At 36.4% G+C, this 18,859-nt stretch overlaps 1 protein-coding gene across 1 annotated transcript; it reads left to right on the top strand.

Annotated features, from left to right (window-relative positions):
• The first annotated feature begins 4,062 nt into the window (after nt 1-4,062).
• Nucleotides 4,063-5,028, top strand: LOC118855057 (olfactory receptor 5F1-like). Its single transcript, XM_036765185.1, has one exon. The coding sequence runs from the start codon at nt 4,063-4,065 to the stop codon at nt 5,026-5,028; it is 966 nt and encodes a 321-aa protein (XP_036621080.1).
• The last annotated feature ends 13,831 nt before the right edge of the window (nt 5,029-18,859 follow it).

Below are 18,859 nucleotides of genomic sequence, written 5' to 3'. Positions count from 1 at the left end.
TCTCTCTCTCTCTCTCTCTCTCTCTCTCTCTCTCTCTCGCTCTTTCTCTCTCTCTCTCTCCCCTTCCTTATCCTTTGAGAAGTCAAGTCATATGATAGGAATTGTACCTGTGAAGTAAAACAATACTTATTGTCATATTTCTCATCTTGCAAAAGGAAAACACACAGCAAGAAAAATAAAGTAAAGAATATGGTGCAGTACACTCTCAGAGTTTATCAGTTCTCCCTCTGGAGGTGAATTGCATTTTTGGTCCTAGGTCCTTTGGAATTGGCTTGGATCACTCTATTGATCAGAGTAACTAATTCTTTCACAGTTGATTATCATTAAAACATTGTTGCTACTACATACAGCATTCTCCTGGTTCTGCTCACTTCAATGTACATCAGTTCATTATGTCTTCCTATTTTTTCTGCAGCCATGTTGGTCATCATGTCTTATATCATAATATTATTCTGTCAAAATTATATACCACAACTTATTCAGCCACTGCTGATCGATGGGTAATGCTGTTTCTGTTGCTTAACCTTTGTCAGTTTTAGATGCTTTGGTACAAGAATTTTCTTTTCTAAAACTTCAGTGAATGCATGTTGTCACAGTTATGGGAACAGTTGCCAGGCTGCATTTTGGCTGCACAGTCCATGTGTTAGAAGCATTGGACTGACTTTTATACACTTTAGTGAATGAAACCTAATTTAGAGCTGACAAAAATAAACCCAAGAGAAAATTTCTGACTTGCTCAATGTCTCATAAATAGTTAATTGTCAAGCTCTAATTTGAAACCATGCCATCTTACTCTAAATATGGAACTTTGGCCACTATGCCACATAAATTTCCACCAAGACTGAGATAATACATTTGTATTATTTGTATTTTTTGTAGCAGCTGAGGACGTTAAGAGCTTGCATTTAAATAAATCAGGAAAAATAATTTTCACTGGTGACTACTTTTAAATTATGTTTTATGATTATAGACTGAGCATTTGTTTCTTTTTAAAAACCTAATCGTTTCTTATACTTTTTCCCCTAATGAAACTTTCAGTCATGTTTGACTCTTCTTGATCCCATTTGGGATTTTCTTGGCAGAGTTACTGGAATGATTTGTCATTTCCTTCCTCAGCTCATTTTATAGTTGAGGAAACTGTTAATCTTAACAGCATTAACTTCTTTGCCCAAGGTCATACAGCTAGTAAGTTTCTGAAGCTGGATTTGAACTCAGGTCTTCTTGACTGTTGGTCTGGTGTTCTGTCCATTGTGCCACCTAGCTGCCCCTTAGAGTTTGCATAGTATATTAATATTTGCAAAGTATTTTCTATATACCATTTATTTTGGACATTCTGACAACCCTTTAAGGCATGTTCTATATAACTATACTTATATAAATCAATATTCTTTTTTAATTATTCCTAGTTTATAGATGAAGAGAGACAGATGTCCAGAAAGTTTAAGTGATTTATCCTTGGTCACACAGCTAGTAATAATCCCAGCAAGATGTGCACTAACGTCTCCCTGACTTCAAATTCTGCCTCCTATATATTTCTTCTGGTAGACTTTAGTATGCATTATTTGTCAGTTGCTTCAGGCACTGTGGTAAGCCCTAGGTGACTTGTCCACGTTTGCACAGGTAGCAGGTGACAGAGGTAAAATGATAATTCACATATTCAGCCTCCAAATCTATCATTCTTTTCAGTGTAATACACTGGGATCTTTTGGTCTGTATAGGGTGGCTATTTCATTATTAACTCAGTGTTATTCCTCTCTAATCCCTGCCCCCTTACACACACACACACACACACACACACACACACACACACATACACATACACACACACATGCCTGCACACGCACATACTTTCATACACAGTCAAAGATGCTTATATAAATGCTAATATAATTATCACTTTAACAGATGAAATAGTTATTCACTTTTAAACTATAGATTAACTAAAATTAATTGAAAGAATTAGTTGTTTTAATAAAGTAGAAGAATACGAGTGTGTATACATTAATTATGTAGATACATAGATAGATAAATAGATAGCTATAGATGAGATAGATACAGAGACACAGTCACACTTATGTGAATGTGTGAATTCAGAAATTTGATAGGTTAGTCCATACCCAACAAAAAATTTCATATAGAAAAATCCAGAAACATGGAATTAACACATGGTTTAAAGGCTTCTAGTGAATACAACCAGTTACAACATGTCACACATTTTCAGAACTTTAACTTGAGAGAGCATTTCATTGTAACATGTTCCCATCAAAAATTTTACATACACACACACACACACACGGACACACACACACATATATACATACATACATATACATACATACATATACATATATACTCACATGTTTCCTTCTCTTTGTGCATATAGATATAGTCTTTCTATAAAGGTGCATTAAAATGCAAGTACAACATTTCATAGAAAGATGGATATATCTGTAGCTATAGATATATTTGTGTGCATTTATGGATATGTGAACATGTGTGTATGTGTGTATATACACATATATTTGTATACACACATGCATACTTACATGTAGGGTGACTAGGTAGCTCAGTGGATAGAGGGTTGGGCCTAAAATCACCAAGATTCATGTTTGTGAGTTTAAATATAACTTAAAACTCTTTTTTAGTTGTGTGACCCTGGGTAAGTCACTGAACCCTGTTCACCTCAATTTCCTCATCTGTGAAGTGGGCTGGAAAGGGAAATGGCAAATCCTTCCAGTATCTCTGCAAGAGTTAACAATAAGAACAACAAACAAATGAGATCATGAAGAGTTGGACATGACAGAAAAGACTGAACAATAATATACTCACATATAAGCTTACATGCATATACACACATACCTTACTATAGTTATGTGCATGTATGCACACACACATATGGAATATATACGTGTGTATATACATATATATGCATTCTGTTGTTTAGTCATCTTTCAACCCTCTTCAATTCTTCATGACACCTTTTGGGGATTTTTTGGCAAAGAAACCAGAGTGGTTTACCATTTCCATCTCTAGCTTAGTTTACAGATGAGGAAACTGAGGAAAACACCATTGTGACCTAATTAGGGTCATGCAGCTAATAAGTGTATGAGGCCAGATTTGAACTCAGGATGATGAGTCTTCCAGACTCCAGACCTGCACTCTATCCACTGTGCCACCTCAATTTCTTTTGATCATCTAATTTCATCAGCCTAGAAATACTCTAGGGAAAAAAGTCTCCTTAGACAACATATCTAATAAAAGCCTTTCTGAATCCAATCTCAGAGGAGACAAACAATGGACTTACAAAAATATACAGACTTCATGTTTTTTTCTTTGAAAGGTTACTAAAATTGGGAGGAATTGACTTTATATAAAAAGAAGATATACCTACAGGTGAAGTTATATCTAATTTCCCCAAACATGATTTGCAACAGTGAATATTTATTCACTCTATCTAAATACTCCTCATGAAGTAAGTCACTTCTTCCTAGGGGAACGAGAGGGATGAATAGCTGTTAACAATATACCCTTGGAAATCAATGTATGTTCATAATATGCATCTTGAGCTCTGGATATTCACCCTTAGACTAAGATGACAGTAACTTAGGATCCTCTCATGGAAGCCAGGAAAAAATATAATTCTTTTGATCTTGTCTTGTGGCTTCTTTTTTATCCGCACTTGGGGAAGATAAAGAAGGCTACAGCTTCTTTAGTAACTAAGGACTAGAGATACACTCAGAGACAACACAGATATGCTCATCATTCATATTTTCACTTTGGTGCCCTGGTGAACATTATTTTCTACACCTCATCTCTCTAGCCCCATTTAAGTTGGGGCAGAGGGAACAGGAGAGGAAAGATTTTTAGTTACTTCTTTTGTTTGAATTCACAGTTAAAGAAATGAAGTACCTTAAATCAGGACTGTATAATCCTTCTGGTTCTCTCCGGTATGTGAATGACTTCTTATTCCAATTTAAACTTCTCCTTATCAAGAATTTAGTAAAGTACTGGGAAAATAACAATATCTTTCATAAAGCTTGATTTGAAATCTATATTGACTAAATGTCTGGAAATAATGTGACTGATTTCATCCTTATTGGATTAACTGACTCTTCAGAAATACAGATTATGTTCTTTGTGCTATTTTTGATGATTTACCTGTTCACCATGATAGGGAATATTGGGATGATTGTCTTAATCGAGGTTAATTCTCATCTGCAAACCCCCATGTATTTCTTCCTGACTAACTTGTCCTTTGCCGACATTTGTTATTCATCCACCATCACTCCAAAGATGCTGGTAGACTTATTTTCTGAGAGAAAGACCATCTCTTTTACTGGCTGTTTTCTGCAGATGTACGTGTTTATTGCTTTAGTAACCACTGAGTGTATCCTCTTTGGATTAATGGCCTATGACCGTTATGTGGCTATCTGTAACCCACTGCTCTATACAGCTATCATGTCAAGAACAGTTTGCCTGAAGATGGCCATTGGAGCCTACGTAGCAGGATTCCTGAACTCAGTGATTCACACCAGTTACATAAGTAGCTTATCCTACTGTGCATCTCATGTTATTGATCACTTTTTCTGTGATACGCCCCCAATCCTCAAACTTGCTTGCTCTAATACACAACTGAATGAAAATCTCATCTTTATATGTGCAGGATTAAATATCATTGGCTCACTACTGATGATCTTCACTTCTTATAGCTATATCCTCTTCTCTATCATGCGCATGCACTCAAAGGAAGGAAGGATCAAAGCCTTCTCAACATGTGCTTCTCACTTGACAGCAATCATTTTATTCTATGGAACAGGAACTTTTGCTTACATGCAACCTAGTTCTAGCTACTCTTCAAATCAAGGCAAAGTGGCCGCTGTTTTCTATACTTTGGTGATCCCTATGTTAAACCCCTTTATCTACAGCCTGAGGAATGAAGAGGTGAAGAAGGCCTTAAACAATGTCATTTCAAGAACAGAAGGCTCTTCCATGACTATGGCTGTCTTCTTGACTCCAAAACTTAACTAGAGAATAAAAATACCACAGCTGTAGAATTTAATATTCTCTATAATTTGATTTGTATGATAGGCTGAGGTTTGTTTGAGTGACTTTAAAGTATATGCACTTAACACCTAATTATGACCACAGATTTTAGATATGTTATGAATTTTTGCATCAGTATGAGATCTCCCCTTCAGCATCATTCCGAATACCAGTTGTGTTCCAAAAAAAAGAGCAAGTATGGAAGCGTTTGATGCTGAGAATTGAAAGTGGTGAGTGTTTCTCAAATACAATAATTAAAGAAATTTAAATTGGTCATGCTATTTTATTCCCAATGCTGTTTTTTTTTCCTTTTATAAATAAAAATACTTAAATTGATTAATTGGTAACTTTTTGTGGATGGTGGTGGTGATGGGTGACTTTGTTTTTGTTATCATATGGAGCTCCCTGGTGGAAATATCCTTCTTCAATGAAATCTGATGTCTTTCCATCTCAATGAATACCCTATGATACTGAAAGTTTAGGTGACTTGCCCAGGTGCAAATGATTCTGATATATGAGATACAGGATTACTATCCAAATATTACCAACTCTTGTGCTGGTCCTCTATCTACTATGTCACAATGCTACTTATCAATGTATTTCTTTTTTTTCTGAATTTCTCAAGTTGATATATTCTCTTGTATTTTGATATCCCTACTAGTGATACTGATCACAACCGATAAGGGCTCATTCTTGTCCATCTCTTCATATAAATTTGCCAAATAAGTCATGTGTTTGGATGCCCTTGGCATAAAAATAACCAATGGAATATTTGAGCTGTCTTTCTATTGTTTCTTGCCTGAACCACTGTATCACTCCATGCTTTTTTTTCTCTGGCCCACCATGGCCCCTGTGAAATACAATTCTCAATTATTTTTGTAGGTATACAGTTATTTAAAAGATGTGATCTATAGATATTATCATTTCTAGAACTTATTTAAATATATGTAATAGCCATTTGGAATTTAATTTTGAATTACTGAATCAGTTTAGATATTTATTGGAGAACTTATGTGTATGTATTTGTGTGTCTCTTTTTGTGTCATTTGGAATTATTATTCTGAAAGGATATTCTGTGAACGCATCTAAGTAAAAGTTATACATTGATGACCAAAAAAGCATCAGAACAAGGGACAAGATTCAGTACTATAGTGAAGCTCTCAGCTCATAGGCTGAGCCTGTGGACAATTAGGACAGACTTAGCTGAACCAAGGACAAGTTTATTAAGACACAATTGGTCAACAGGGATATATTCAGTTCTTATTATGTGCCAGGTTCTGTTATAAGCACTGGGAATATAAAGGGGGAATAATAAGCCCTGCTTTCAAGGATGTCCCAGAATGTAGGTCAATTAATATTTATTAGTTACCTATTATGATCCAGGAACTCTGAAAAATGCTAGGGATCCATAAAGAGGCAAGAGACAGTCCTTGCTCTCAAGGAGATTATAACCTAATGAAGGCAACATACAAATATGTAAAACAAGGTCTATGGAGCATAAATAAGAAAACAATTAAGAGAGGGATGGTGGTAGAATAAAGAGAAGTTGGGAGAGGCTCCTTTTTTGAAGATTGGATTTTAGTTCAAACTTCAAAGAAACTAGTAGGCAGAGATGAGGAAGGAGAAGATACCAGATATGGGGCACAGTGAGAGAAAGTGTCTGAATCTAAGAGCTGAAGTGTCTTATTCATGGAAAAGTCAGGAGACCAGTGTCATTGGATCAAAAAGGATATGGAAGAGAGTAAGGTGCAAGAAGTCTGGAAAGAGAACACAGGGCTAGGTTATGAAAATCTTTGAATGACAAACAGAAGGATTTATTTGATCCCAGGAGGAGCCACTGGACTTTCTTGAGTTGGGGAGTTTGTGTGGTTATAACATATTGGGAACTGTGCTTTGAGAAAACAACTTTGGTGGCAGAATGGAAGAAGTACTGGAATAAGGAACCATTGGAGATGGGGAGATCAAGTGAAGATTATATTTGAATAATTCAGGCATGAAGTGGTATAGGTACACAGGGTGCTGGCAATGTCAGGAAAGAAAAGGGCACATTTATGAGAAGTGTTTTGGTTGTAGAATCAAAAGAATTTGGCAACTGTTTGGATGTGAAGGTGTGAAATAACCCAATATACACATACATACATTATACATACGTAGAAATATATTTTATTATCTACCAACTCTGTGTCCCTGGGCCAATAACTTAATGCCTATATGCTTCAGTTTTCTAAACTAAAGAATGGAGATAATAATAGTATCTACCTTCCGGGATGGCTGGTAGGATCAAATGAGACGACATTTATGTAAAGCACCTAGCACACTGCCTGGCACATAGTAGGCACTTATTACATGTTTATCTTCTTCTCTTTCTTGTTATGTGAAAAAAATTAATATATTCTTATTGAATTGAATTAGAAAATATTAACCAAAAAATAATGAATACAAATGAGAAAAATGTGTCCAATCAAAACCAATTGAAACACTACAATCTTGAGAGTCAGAAGAGTTACTGATGATGAAATGGCCATAGTAATAGAAAAGAAGAAACAAACTAAGCTATAATTCCATAAGAGAGTTTAAGTGATATCCATAAATAATCATACAAAGCTCCCTTCCCTCTCAAAATCTAAATCAATTTTAAAAACATTTGACTTACTTGGTAACCAGCAGAGATTGATTTCGTCCTTGTGATCATCAAATGAGATTATTTTTGTAAAGCTCTTCACAAATTTTAAAGTGTTATAAAATTCTAGTAATTATGATTATTATCATTTCATGTCAACAGCGGTTAATTAAGCATCAATGCTGTGCCAGGTATTCTGCTACAGAGAAAGGCAAAAAAGGCCATTGCTCCGAAGAATCTCTGTCTAATGGGGGCGACAGCTTTCAAACAACTATTCACACACATGCATTCATATATACATACACACGTAAACAAAATACAGAAAGATATATATGAATGCACACATGCAAAAATTGGAGATTGTCATATAGGAAAGGCACAAAATTAAGAATGACTTGGAAAAATCTCCCTGAAGAAGGTTAGAATTTAGCAGAGACTTGAAGTAAGTCAGGGAAACCAAGAGGAAGAGACAAAGGAGGTGAAAATTTCAGGCAAGTTGTGGGGATCTCCTGTGTCAAGCATATATTATGATATTTAGAAGAATAACATTTGATAGTCAGCCATAGAGGAATGCAAATCAGATCCTTGAAGGAAACAACCAGACTAATGAAATCCGAGATCCCTTTGAGTATTTGAGAGCATGAATGCAACCATACATATATATAAGAATGTAGATATGAACATGTGATCATCTATATAAATACATATATTTATGCATAGAATTTATGTGTGTATTCATATGAACATTATATATGCATGATTTAAATGTGTGATTACATACATTGACATACATGCATAGATACACACACATTTTGCATGCACATATTAGACCAGGTAGGCATACAGTGTGTAGAGCACAGGGCCTGAATGCAGGAAAACCCAAGTTATAATCCAGCTTCAGGCACTAACTAGCTCTATGACCCTGGATGAGTAAATTAAAGTCTGTCATTCTCAGTTTCCTCACCTGAAAAATGGTCACAATAATAGCACCTACCTCTTGTGTTTTGGGCAAACTCAAATGTGATCATAAATATAAAGAGCTTAGCACAGTGACTGAACAACAGCAGTAAATGTACATATGTGCATGGGCTATTACCATTATTATTGTCATTATTATTATTACACAACTAATTTTTCTGTATTTCCATCATTTTGGAGAGTTAAATTTGAATTCAGAATTCCTTTCAAGTCAAGAAACATTTATTAACTGCTTATTATGTGACAAGGACTCAGTATTGAAAATACAAAGAAAGGTGAGAGAGAGAGGAGACAGAGACAGAGACAGAGAGATGGAGAAAGACAGAGAGACAGAGAGGGAGAAAGAGAGATAAGTCCCCCCTGCACTCATAGTTTCTGAATGAGGAGATAGCACGTAAATAACAAGGAACATAAAAATCTCATTTAAACTCATTTCTTCCATCTGACTGCTCTGTTATCTCCATTCTCAAGCCTTTTCAATCTCTTCTTGTCTACTGGTTCATTCCTTACTGTCTTACAAACATGCCCATGTCTCCTCTATTCTGAAAACACTTCTTTTGATCAATCCATTCCTATGATCTGTTATTACTCTTCTCTCCTTTGTACCTAAGCTGCCTACAATTTCTCTCCTTCTAAACTCTTCTTAACCTCTTAAAAACCAGTTTCCAACCTTAGCTTTTCACTGAAAGTGCTTTCTCATACAGATTATGCCCTCCCACTGTACGTGTTTCTCTGGGCTCTCTCCTGTGCACTCCTCTTTCATCCCTCTCAACTACTTCACAAAAATTTCATCAATTTCCATGGATTTAATTACCATCTCTGTGCTGAAGATCTTACAGTCTACCTATCCTTCCCCAAACTCTCTGCAACCCTCCAAAGTCATATCTCCACTCGCCTCTCAGACATCTCAAACAGGATGTCCATGAAACATCTTAAACTCAATATGTCCAAAATAGAACTCATTATTGCTCCCCATAAGACCTCACCCCTCGAACCTTCCCTAATACTCTAAAGGACAATACCATCATCCCAGTCCCTCAGACTCACAACCTAGGAGTCATCCAGAATTCCTCACTATGTCTCACCCCTCATACCTAAGCTATTACCAAATCTGTCAATTTCATCTTTTCAATAACGTTGAAATATGCCCACTTCTCTCCTCTGTCACTGCCACCACTCAAGTTTTGGTCTTCATTACCCCACACCTGGATTACTGCAAAAGCCTTCTAGGGGGTCTGCATACCTTAACTCTTTCTGCACTCCAGTCAATCATTTATCAGGCTACAAAAGATATCTCCTAAGGCAAAGTCCAATTGTTTCACCTACTCCCACTCAATAAACTCCAGTGACTCATCATTGCCTACAGGGTCATTTACAGAATGTTTTGCTTGACCTTCAATGTCCTTTATACTCTAATCCCTTCTTACCTTTTTAGTCTTCCTAAGCCTTACTCTCTGACAATACTCCTTTACTCTTTGATCCAATGACACTGGCCTCCTTGTTGTTCCACAAATGAGACACTCCATCTCTCAGCTGCAGGCTGTGAATTCCATGGCTGGAATGATCTGGATTCCCTGGCTTCCTTGAAATCCCATCCTCTACAGTAGAGGGTAAAGTAGTGCTTGTGTAAAGGCTACATGATACATACAACTAATAATCTTCCTTTCTCCTCATTGAAGTGATAGTGACCTAATTGATGTTTTTCTAGAAGTTAATTTAAGTCTTGATAAATTCCTTTTTTGTCAGAGATATAGTTATATTCTATTTCCTTTTTTATTAATCTGGGCAATTTACTTTTTTGCAATTTTTTCCATTTCAGTTAGATGATCAGTTTTATTGGTGTATAACTAGGCAAAATAACTCCTAATGATTGCTTTGATTTCATCTTCATTGGTGGCACACTTAGCCTTTCCTTTTTGATAGGTATTCAGTTTTCTTCTTTTTAAAATTCAATTAACCAATGGTTTATCAATTTTATTGTTTTTTTTTTCTAAAAAAAAGCTAGCTCCTGGTATTATTAACTAAATTGTTTTAAATTTCAGTTTTATTAATCTCTCCTTTAATTTTCACAAACTCTAGTTAGGGGTTGGGGATCTTTAATTCGTTTTTCCCTAGGGTTTTTTCATGTCCAATTCATTGATTTGCTCTTTCTTTACCCAAAAACAAAGGCAGAAAAGCAGAAATATTGAATTCAACTATTTTCAGATCATAGTGCAATAAATGTTACATTCAAAAAGAGCCATGGTATCAGAAATTAATCCACCTAACCCTAAGAATGATTGTGTGCAAGAACCAAACATAAAAACAATAAATAGTAACATTAAAAATAATGCAAACAAAGAGACAGCATACTAAAATTTATGTCATCCTTTCAAAGAAGTATTTGGAGCAAAATTATATCTGTAAATGCTTAAATCAAAAAAGGAAAAGCAGATCAATAAATTGATGATGTAATTAAAAAAACAAAAGTAGAAAAAAAAGAATAAATTTTAAAAATCCTCAATTAAACTCCAAAATAGACATCTTGAAAATCAAAGGAGAAATTAATAAAATTGAAAGTTAAATAAACTAATATGTAAACAAAAAAAATGAGAAATGGCACAAGAATGAAAACGTTATGAAATGAGTATGGTAAAGGGCATACCTGAGCAATGATGCATAGAAGGCACTTCAGAAATTCCTGGTGATTTGTGAGTGGCCCCGGAAAATTGGACTCTATAAATACTAGATATCAGAAAATACAGAATGAAATTGTTAACTGAATGGATCATCAAAACTTCTTGCAGGCATAGAAAAAGCATTAGAAGAATTCAAATTTGGTAAATTACTGGATAGTGAGAAAACTAACACTTTGCAATATGATTATGTGGTCATTCCATATCCCAAACAACTGTGTAATTTAGTGCTTGGGCTTGTCATCTGCCTTCCTGCATCATCATGTGAAAGATTAAAATCCCTGTAATAGAACATTTTTTTCCTGAATGATATGAGAATACTAAGACAAAGGGAAAAGACGTTTGTGGAACAAAGGTACAAACACAAGTCATTGACTTGTTTTTCGTCGTTTTCTCACATCACTCTCATTTCTCTTTCCAATTTTTCCTATACTTCTCTAATTTGCTTTTCCAAATCCTATTTGAGCTCTTCCATGGCTTAAGCCCAGCTCATATTTTTCTTGGTGGCTTTTGATGGTGGCTCTTTGATTTTGTTGAGTTCTGGTTGTATGTTTTGGTATTTGTCAAGAAAAATAGATTCCAAAGTCTGAGTCTGAATCTGAGACCATTTTCGTTGCCTGTTCATGTTCCCAGGCAACTACTTGGCCCTTGAGTTTCTTGTCAGGTTATGCCTGCTTGTAGAGTAGAGAGTACTTTGTCCCAAGTTTGAGGGGCTGTGCTGCTATTTTCAGACTTGCTTCTACATGGCAAGCTCTGCCACACCAGTGCTCCTTTTCCCCCAAGAACTGCCAACCAGGATTGAAGCCCAGATTAGGCAGGGCAAAGCAGGCTTTGCACTCCCATTCTAATCTGCCACTTAATTCCTCCTACCAGGTGGGCCTGGGGCCAGAGGCCACTGCAGCTGTAGCTCTGGAAGCAGCCTCAGAGCTACAGCATCTCTGCTGCCCTCGGGGCAGTGGCAACCACAAACTCCTTTCTCTCTGTCCCAGTAGCTTTTCCTAATAACCTTCTCTGTTGTCTTTGGCGTTTGTGGGTTAAGAAGTCTGATAACTGCCATGGCTCACTGATTCAGCATGGTACACCTGTTCCACCTGGCTCCTGGTCTGGCTGTATGCCTCATATTTCTCACAGAAATAACAAGTATGTCCATGCACTCAACCATAACCAAATCCAACTAGTCTAAGACAGTACCAAAATTGTCAGTCAATAACAAAGCAGCACCACAAGGATGCCTGAGCAGAATGTGGACTCCAAAGCAATAGAACAGACTTTCCCTAAGTAGACACCAGCACAGTAATAGCAAAAGCTTTCCTTTAGGTGAATCTGTGAAATAGAGAGGATTAGTATAATTTCATTATCATACATACAGACCCCTCCCCAAACAGGTTTTCCTGTATGTATTATGGGAAATCACATGCATTGTTTCAGAAAGGCTGGGATCCCTCCCCATTATCTAATCCCTTAATAAATCCTTCCTGTCTTTTTTAATATTCATAATTTCAGTTGTGTAATCAGCATCATTATACTACTAAAATTTCCTACGTTATCTTACTAAGTTTCTGGTTCCTCGGGGAGCTCAGCCATTGGAAGCATCACTCCAATTAATGGCTATACGTGGATTAGAGGTGGTCTGATTCTGGCTTCTTTGAGACAGTTCTGCCACAACACACATGAAACTGCAACAATAGTACTTCTATTCAGAAACAGACCCCATGCCCAATGTGACTCGGGCTGATAGAGATCGCCGCCTAAAGAAACTCTATCTTACTCTAACTTAAGGTGATTAAATTTAGTAGAGAGGTGTCGGAGCAGCAGCATTGAGGCAAATGTTATATTCCATAGCACCAGAGCTTTACTTTTCTGTACGTTTTGTATCTATCCCCACAACCCAGAGAATGAAACTTCCATGTGGTTCTTCTATACAGAAGAAATACTAACTCTTTTTCATCTTTGTGTTTACGTCTCTAACATATAGCACAGTTTGGTGATTATAGTAAAGACTTTAAATTCTTTTTGAATTAAAAAGAAAAGGAATTATCTGATGGGAATTTAAAGTCAATAATAATTTCTGAGGCAGAGACAGAGACAGAAAGAGATAGATATGGAGAGAGGGAGGGGGAGATAGAGAGAGAGAGAGAAAGAGAGAGAGAGAGAGAGAGAGAGAGAGAGAGAGAGAGAGAGAGAGAGAGAGAGAGAAAGAGAGGGAGAGAGAGAGGGACAGAGGCAGAGAGAGACAGAGACAGAGAGAGAGAGAGAGGGAGAGGAGGAGGGACAGAGGCAGAGAGAGGCAGAGAGAGAAAGAGACAGAAAGACATGGAGACACACAGAAAGACACACAGAGAGACATAGAAAAATAGAGACTGACAGAGACAGAGAGGGAGAGACAGAAATAGAGAAAGACAGAGAGACAGATACAAAAAGGAAGAGACAGAGAACAGGAAAAGAGGGAAGGAGAGGGAGAGAGAGAGTCCTTGACCTCACGAATGGCAGCATGGATTCTTTCTCAAACAGTGGTTAAACAGGAACTCATCTATTTGACCAAGAATTTGAAGGTATTACCAGAGAGAAAAAAAGGCTTCTGAGGAAGAGGCAAAGAGATGGAGAGAGGATCTGGGGTATGATGATCTGAGTTTGACGTGCCTGGTATGGTGCCTGGTATGGATGATTCCTCAAGTGGAGGTTTACACATTTAAGATTCTTCATTTAGTTTAGCTATTCATCCAGTTCCAAATCATTTTAACTGAGTATAGGCTTGCAGCTTGATATCCACAAAAGTGTGATAGAAGACAGGTAAGGAATAGAAAAGATTCCATATGTATGGCAAAAGTGGGACAAAACCAAATTTGAGTAAAAGATTTCATGACATGCCTTCCCATACCATCTTTATTTGTACAAGATAGGCAGTGAATCAGGAGAGAGGGTTACAAAAATTATACACTGTGCCTTAGACCCAGGTAGCCTTTGATGATTTGTTGAAAGGCAATCACTCAAAGAAATTTTAAATGGATACAGATAGACAGTTAGAAAATGATGGAAGTTAAAGTGGATTTAAAGTTAGAGTTAAACCTCATTGTGATAGAGGATTGAGAAGAGATATTATATTTTATGAGTAGCAAGAAGTAGATTCAAATAAAACTTAACTATCTTTGGCCTCTATTTATCAGACAGGTCATTTAATAATCCAAAATCATTGTCTCCTGGAAGCTAAGTTTGTCTCCTTTGGGAGACAAATGGCTAATCATAGCTAACATTCTAGTGAGGATGAAATTCCTCTCCTACTAAACAAAATAGAGGGGTATCCCACCACCCCCACGTAGAACTGGATAAGTGTCAAGTCTGTGTCCCTTACATAAAGAGCTATGGATGAGGGTTCTGCACATTAAGGTAAAAGATAGACAGCAGAACACACTCCATTTCTTATGGAGAGGAAATACCACTTCTTAAAAGAACAGTTGAAACTTGTTATCTTGCTCAACAAAATTCAGCCTTCCTCTTAATTACCTTACTTCAGGGCCTGTTAAATTTTTTTTACATCTCATTGGAAAATATTTTAAAGAGAAAGACAGTTACAATGTCCTTCAATTTTTTTCTACTCCTTATCTTGTTAGGAAAATCACCAACATTTGGAATCTCAACAAACAAATGAGGATATTTCTTGCAATTCTAGCATTTGAAATGTCTTGTGTGGTTTCTGAGAACTACTTGGGTTTTGACAACACTGAACATGAACAATTATGAAATAACTATAATATTAAATCTTATATTTTCCTTTGGAAGTGATAACATACGTTACTAGTTAAAGATATCATATTCAATAGTGTAAGAATTTCTTCCTTGTAGCAAGATGAAATAATTGAAATAAAGATAATATAGAAAGCATAGGAGGCAGAGCCAAGATGGCCGCATGAAAACAACATCTTACCTGAGCTCTCTAACAACTTCTTTCAGATACCCCTAATAAAGTGAATCTGAGCAGATTTGAGAGTTAGAAGCCACTAGTAAACTGAGTGGGGCAAATTTCTGAGCCAGGAGAGTCCAAAAGGTCAACAGGATGGATCTGTAGGCTGGGAGAGCACCTGGTTTGTGGAGCTGCACCAGACAGCACCAAAGCGGAAGCAGCTGTGGAAACCAGCCAGCCATCCAGACTGGGAGAAAGCTGGGCACCAGAAACAGGCAGAGATCCCCAGGCCTCCAAGCAGAGGACTGGAGTCTGTTGAAGAGATGGCAGGCAACAGCAGCATGGAGCCTGTGGCCGTGAGCCATCTTCTCCCGAGGCATGCAGCCCAAAGTTTTCAAACTCACATTCTTGAACTTCTGGGAGACATAATGGCCAGGTAAATGCCTTTCATCCTTCCCTCCCTCACTGATCCAGAGAATTCTTGGGGAAAAATGCTGGAATAGAGGAAACAGAAGTGGGGCTTCAGTAGCCAAACAATGGGAATTCTTGAGTCCCAGAAGGACAGAACCAGCAAGGGTCAACACCAGGAGCCCAGATGTGCCTTTTCATGGCCAGAGGAAATGGCAGACACTAGCACAGACAAGAGCTGCGACTACCTGTGCTAGAGAGCAGCTCTGGAACAAGAAAGCTGGGACATAGATCTCTGAGCCCCAAAAGCAGAAATCCACTGTAAAGCCAGGAAAAAAGCTAACCAACATGAAGAACAACACGAAAAATGACACCCTCAAAGATAAAATCAACTAATTGGAAAAGGAGACCTGAAAGCAAATTGGAGATAGCAACTCATTAACAATTAGAATTGAGCAAGTGAAAGCTAATGACTCTATGAGACATCAAGAAGAAATCAAACAGAATGTAAAGAATGAAAAAAAAAATAGAATAAAATGTGAATGTCTGATTGGAAAAACAACTGACCTGCAAAATAGATTCAGGAGAGACAATTTAAGAATTATTGCTCTCCTGGAAAGAAACAATGGAAAAAAGAGGCTGTGCAGTATCTTTGAAGAAATTACCAAAGACAGTTGCCCGGAGGTCCTAGAACCAGAGGGGAAAATAGTTATTGAAAGAATCCACTGATCACCCCTTGAAAAAGATCCCAAATTGCAAACTCCAAGAAATATTTTACCTAAGTTTCAGAATTACAAAATAAAGGAGAAAATACTGTAAGCAGTCAAAAAGAAACAATTCAAATATTGTGGAACTACAGTCAGGATCATGCAAGATCTCTCAGCTTCTACGTTAAATGACAGGAGAAATTAGAATATGATATTCCAAAGGGCAAAGGAGCTTGGACTACAACCAAGGAACAACTACCAAGTAAAATTGAGCATAATTTTTCAGGCAAGGATATGGACATTCAATGAAATAAGGGAATTCTAGACCTTCTTGATGAAAAGGCTAGAACTCAATGGAAAATTTGATCTCCAAATACAAAACTCAAGAGAGACATGAAAAGGTAAACAGGCAGAAAAACAAAAAAAAAACCTTGTTAATCAATAAGGGGAAATTATTTATATCCTTACATAAGATCATATTGTTTTCTATATATTAAATATATATGTATATGTATATATATATGTACATATATATGTCAATCTTGAGAATAGTACAGTTATTATGACAATTGAAAGGGATGCACATAGACTGTGGGTGTCAGCATAAAATAACTGATATAATGATAAAATACATAATTAAGAGATGTAGAAGGAGAGTTCTGGGAGAAGAGGTAGGGAGGTAGTAGAAAAGGGTAAATTACATCAAGTAAAGCAGCATAAAAACACATAGTACAGGGAAGGATGGGAGGGAGAAGAGCAGTATATGAGCTTTAATATCTTCAGATTTGGTTCAAGAAGAGAATAAAATACTCTGAAAAGTATAGAAATAAAATGTCCTGTAGGCAGTAGGAAGAGAAAGGGGAAAGAAAAGGTGTGGGTGAGTCAGAAGGGAGGGAAGAAGTAGCAAGGGGAAAAGGGTAAGATAAGGGAGGGAAATCAAGAGGGAGGGTAAACTGGGAAAAGCAGGGGTCAAAAGCAAAACTTTTTTGAGGAGTGGAAGGAGGAGGGAGAAATAAAAGCAGAAATGGAGGGTGGAAACAGGATGGAAAAAAGACACAGCTTGTAATCATAACTGCGAATGCGAATGGGATAAACTCTCCCATAAAAATGAAGTGGATAGCACAATGGATTAAAAACCATAATCCTACAAATTGACTATGGGCTAGGGCATAAAAACCTCAAAATCCAGTGCAGAAAGGCAGAAAGTCCATGCATCCTTCTCAGAAAATGACTCAATAAAAATTATTTGTAATAAAGATCCATGGAAAGATAAACTAAAAATTAATTGGAAACTAAATAATCTAATCCTGAAGAATGAGTGGGCCAAGAACAAATCATAGAAACAATTAATAACTTCATACAAGAGAATGCCAATAATGAGACAACATACCAAAATTTATGGGATGCAGAAAAAGCATTTCTTAAGGAAAGTTTTATATCTCTAAATGCTTACATGAATAAAATAGATAAAAAGGAGATCAATGAAATGGGTGTGCAACTGAAAAAAAAAAAACTAGAAAAAGAACAATTGAAAATCCCCAGTTAGGTACCAAATTAGAAATACTGAATATCAAAGAAGAGATTAATAAAACTGAAATCAAGAAAATGATTGAACTAATAAATAAAATTAAGGGCTGGTTTTATGAAAAAAGCAATAAAATTGATAATCCCTTGGTCAATTTGATTAAAAAAAGAGGAAAAGCAAATTACCAGTAACAAAAAATGAAAAGGGTGAATTCATCTCTAATGAAGAGGAAATTAAAACAACAATTAAAAGAAATATATTGCCCAGTTGTGTGCCCATAAATTTGATAACCTCAGGGAAATGGATGAATATTTACAAAAATACAAATTGCCCAGCTTAACAGAAGAGGAAGTAAATTACCTAAATAACCCTAACTCAGAAAAGGAAATTGAGCAAGACATCAATGAACACATTAGGAAGAAATCTCCAGGGCCAGATCGTTTAACAAGTGAATTCTATCAAACATTTAAAGAACAATTAATTCCCATACTTTGTAGACTATTTGGGAAAATAGGTGAAGAAGTAATCCTACCAAATTCTTTTTATGACAGAAATATTGTACTAATACCTAAACCAGGAAGAGTCAAAACAGAGAAAGAAAATTATAGAGCAATTTCCCTAAATGAATACAGATGCAAAATTTTAAATGAAATATTAGCAAAAAGATTGCAGCCACTTCTTAGGAGAATAATACACTACAACCAGGTAGGATTTATTCTAGGAATGCAAGGCTGGTTCAATATTAGTAAAAAATATCTGCATAATTGATCATATCAATGACAAAACTAGCAGAAACCATATGATTATCTCAATAGATGCAGGAAAAAAGCTTTTGACAAAATACAACACCATTCCTATTACAAACACTACAAAGCCTTTCTTAAAATTATCAATAGCATCTACTGTAAACCATCAACAAGCATTATATGTAATGGGGATAAGCTAGATGCTTTCCTAATAAGATCAGGGGTGAAACAAAGATGTCCATTATCACTCCTATTATTC

This window comes from Trichosurus vulpecula, chromosome 6 (genome assembly GCF_011100635.1).
Source record: "Trichosurus vulpecula isolate mTriVul1 chromosome 6, mTriVul1.pri, whole genome shotgun sequence".
In the NCBI taxonomy this organism is placed as follows: Eukaryota; Metazoa; Chordata; class Mammalia; order Diprotodontia; family Phalangeridae; genus Trichosurus; species Trichosurus vulpecula.
Note: the sequence above shows the minus strand (reverse complement) of the source record. Positions and strands in the feature narration are given on the sequence as shown.

Coding starts and splice junctions, on each gene's coding strand:
- LOC118855057 (XM_036765185.1), top strand. CDS start 4,063: ATGTCTGGAAATAATGTGACTGATTTCATCCTTATTGGATTAACTGAC.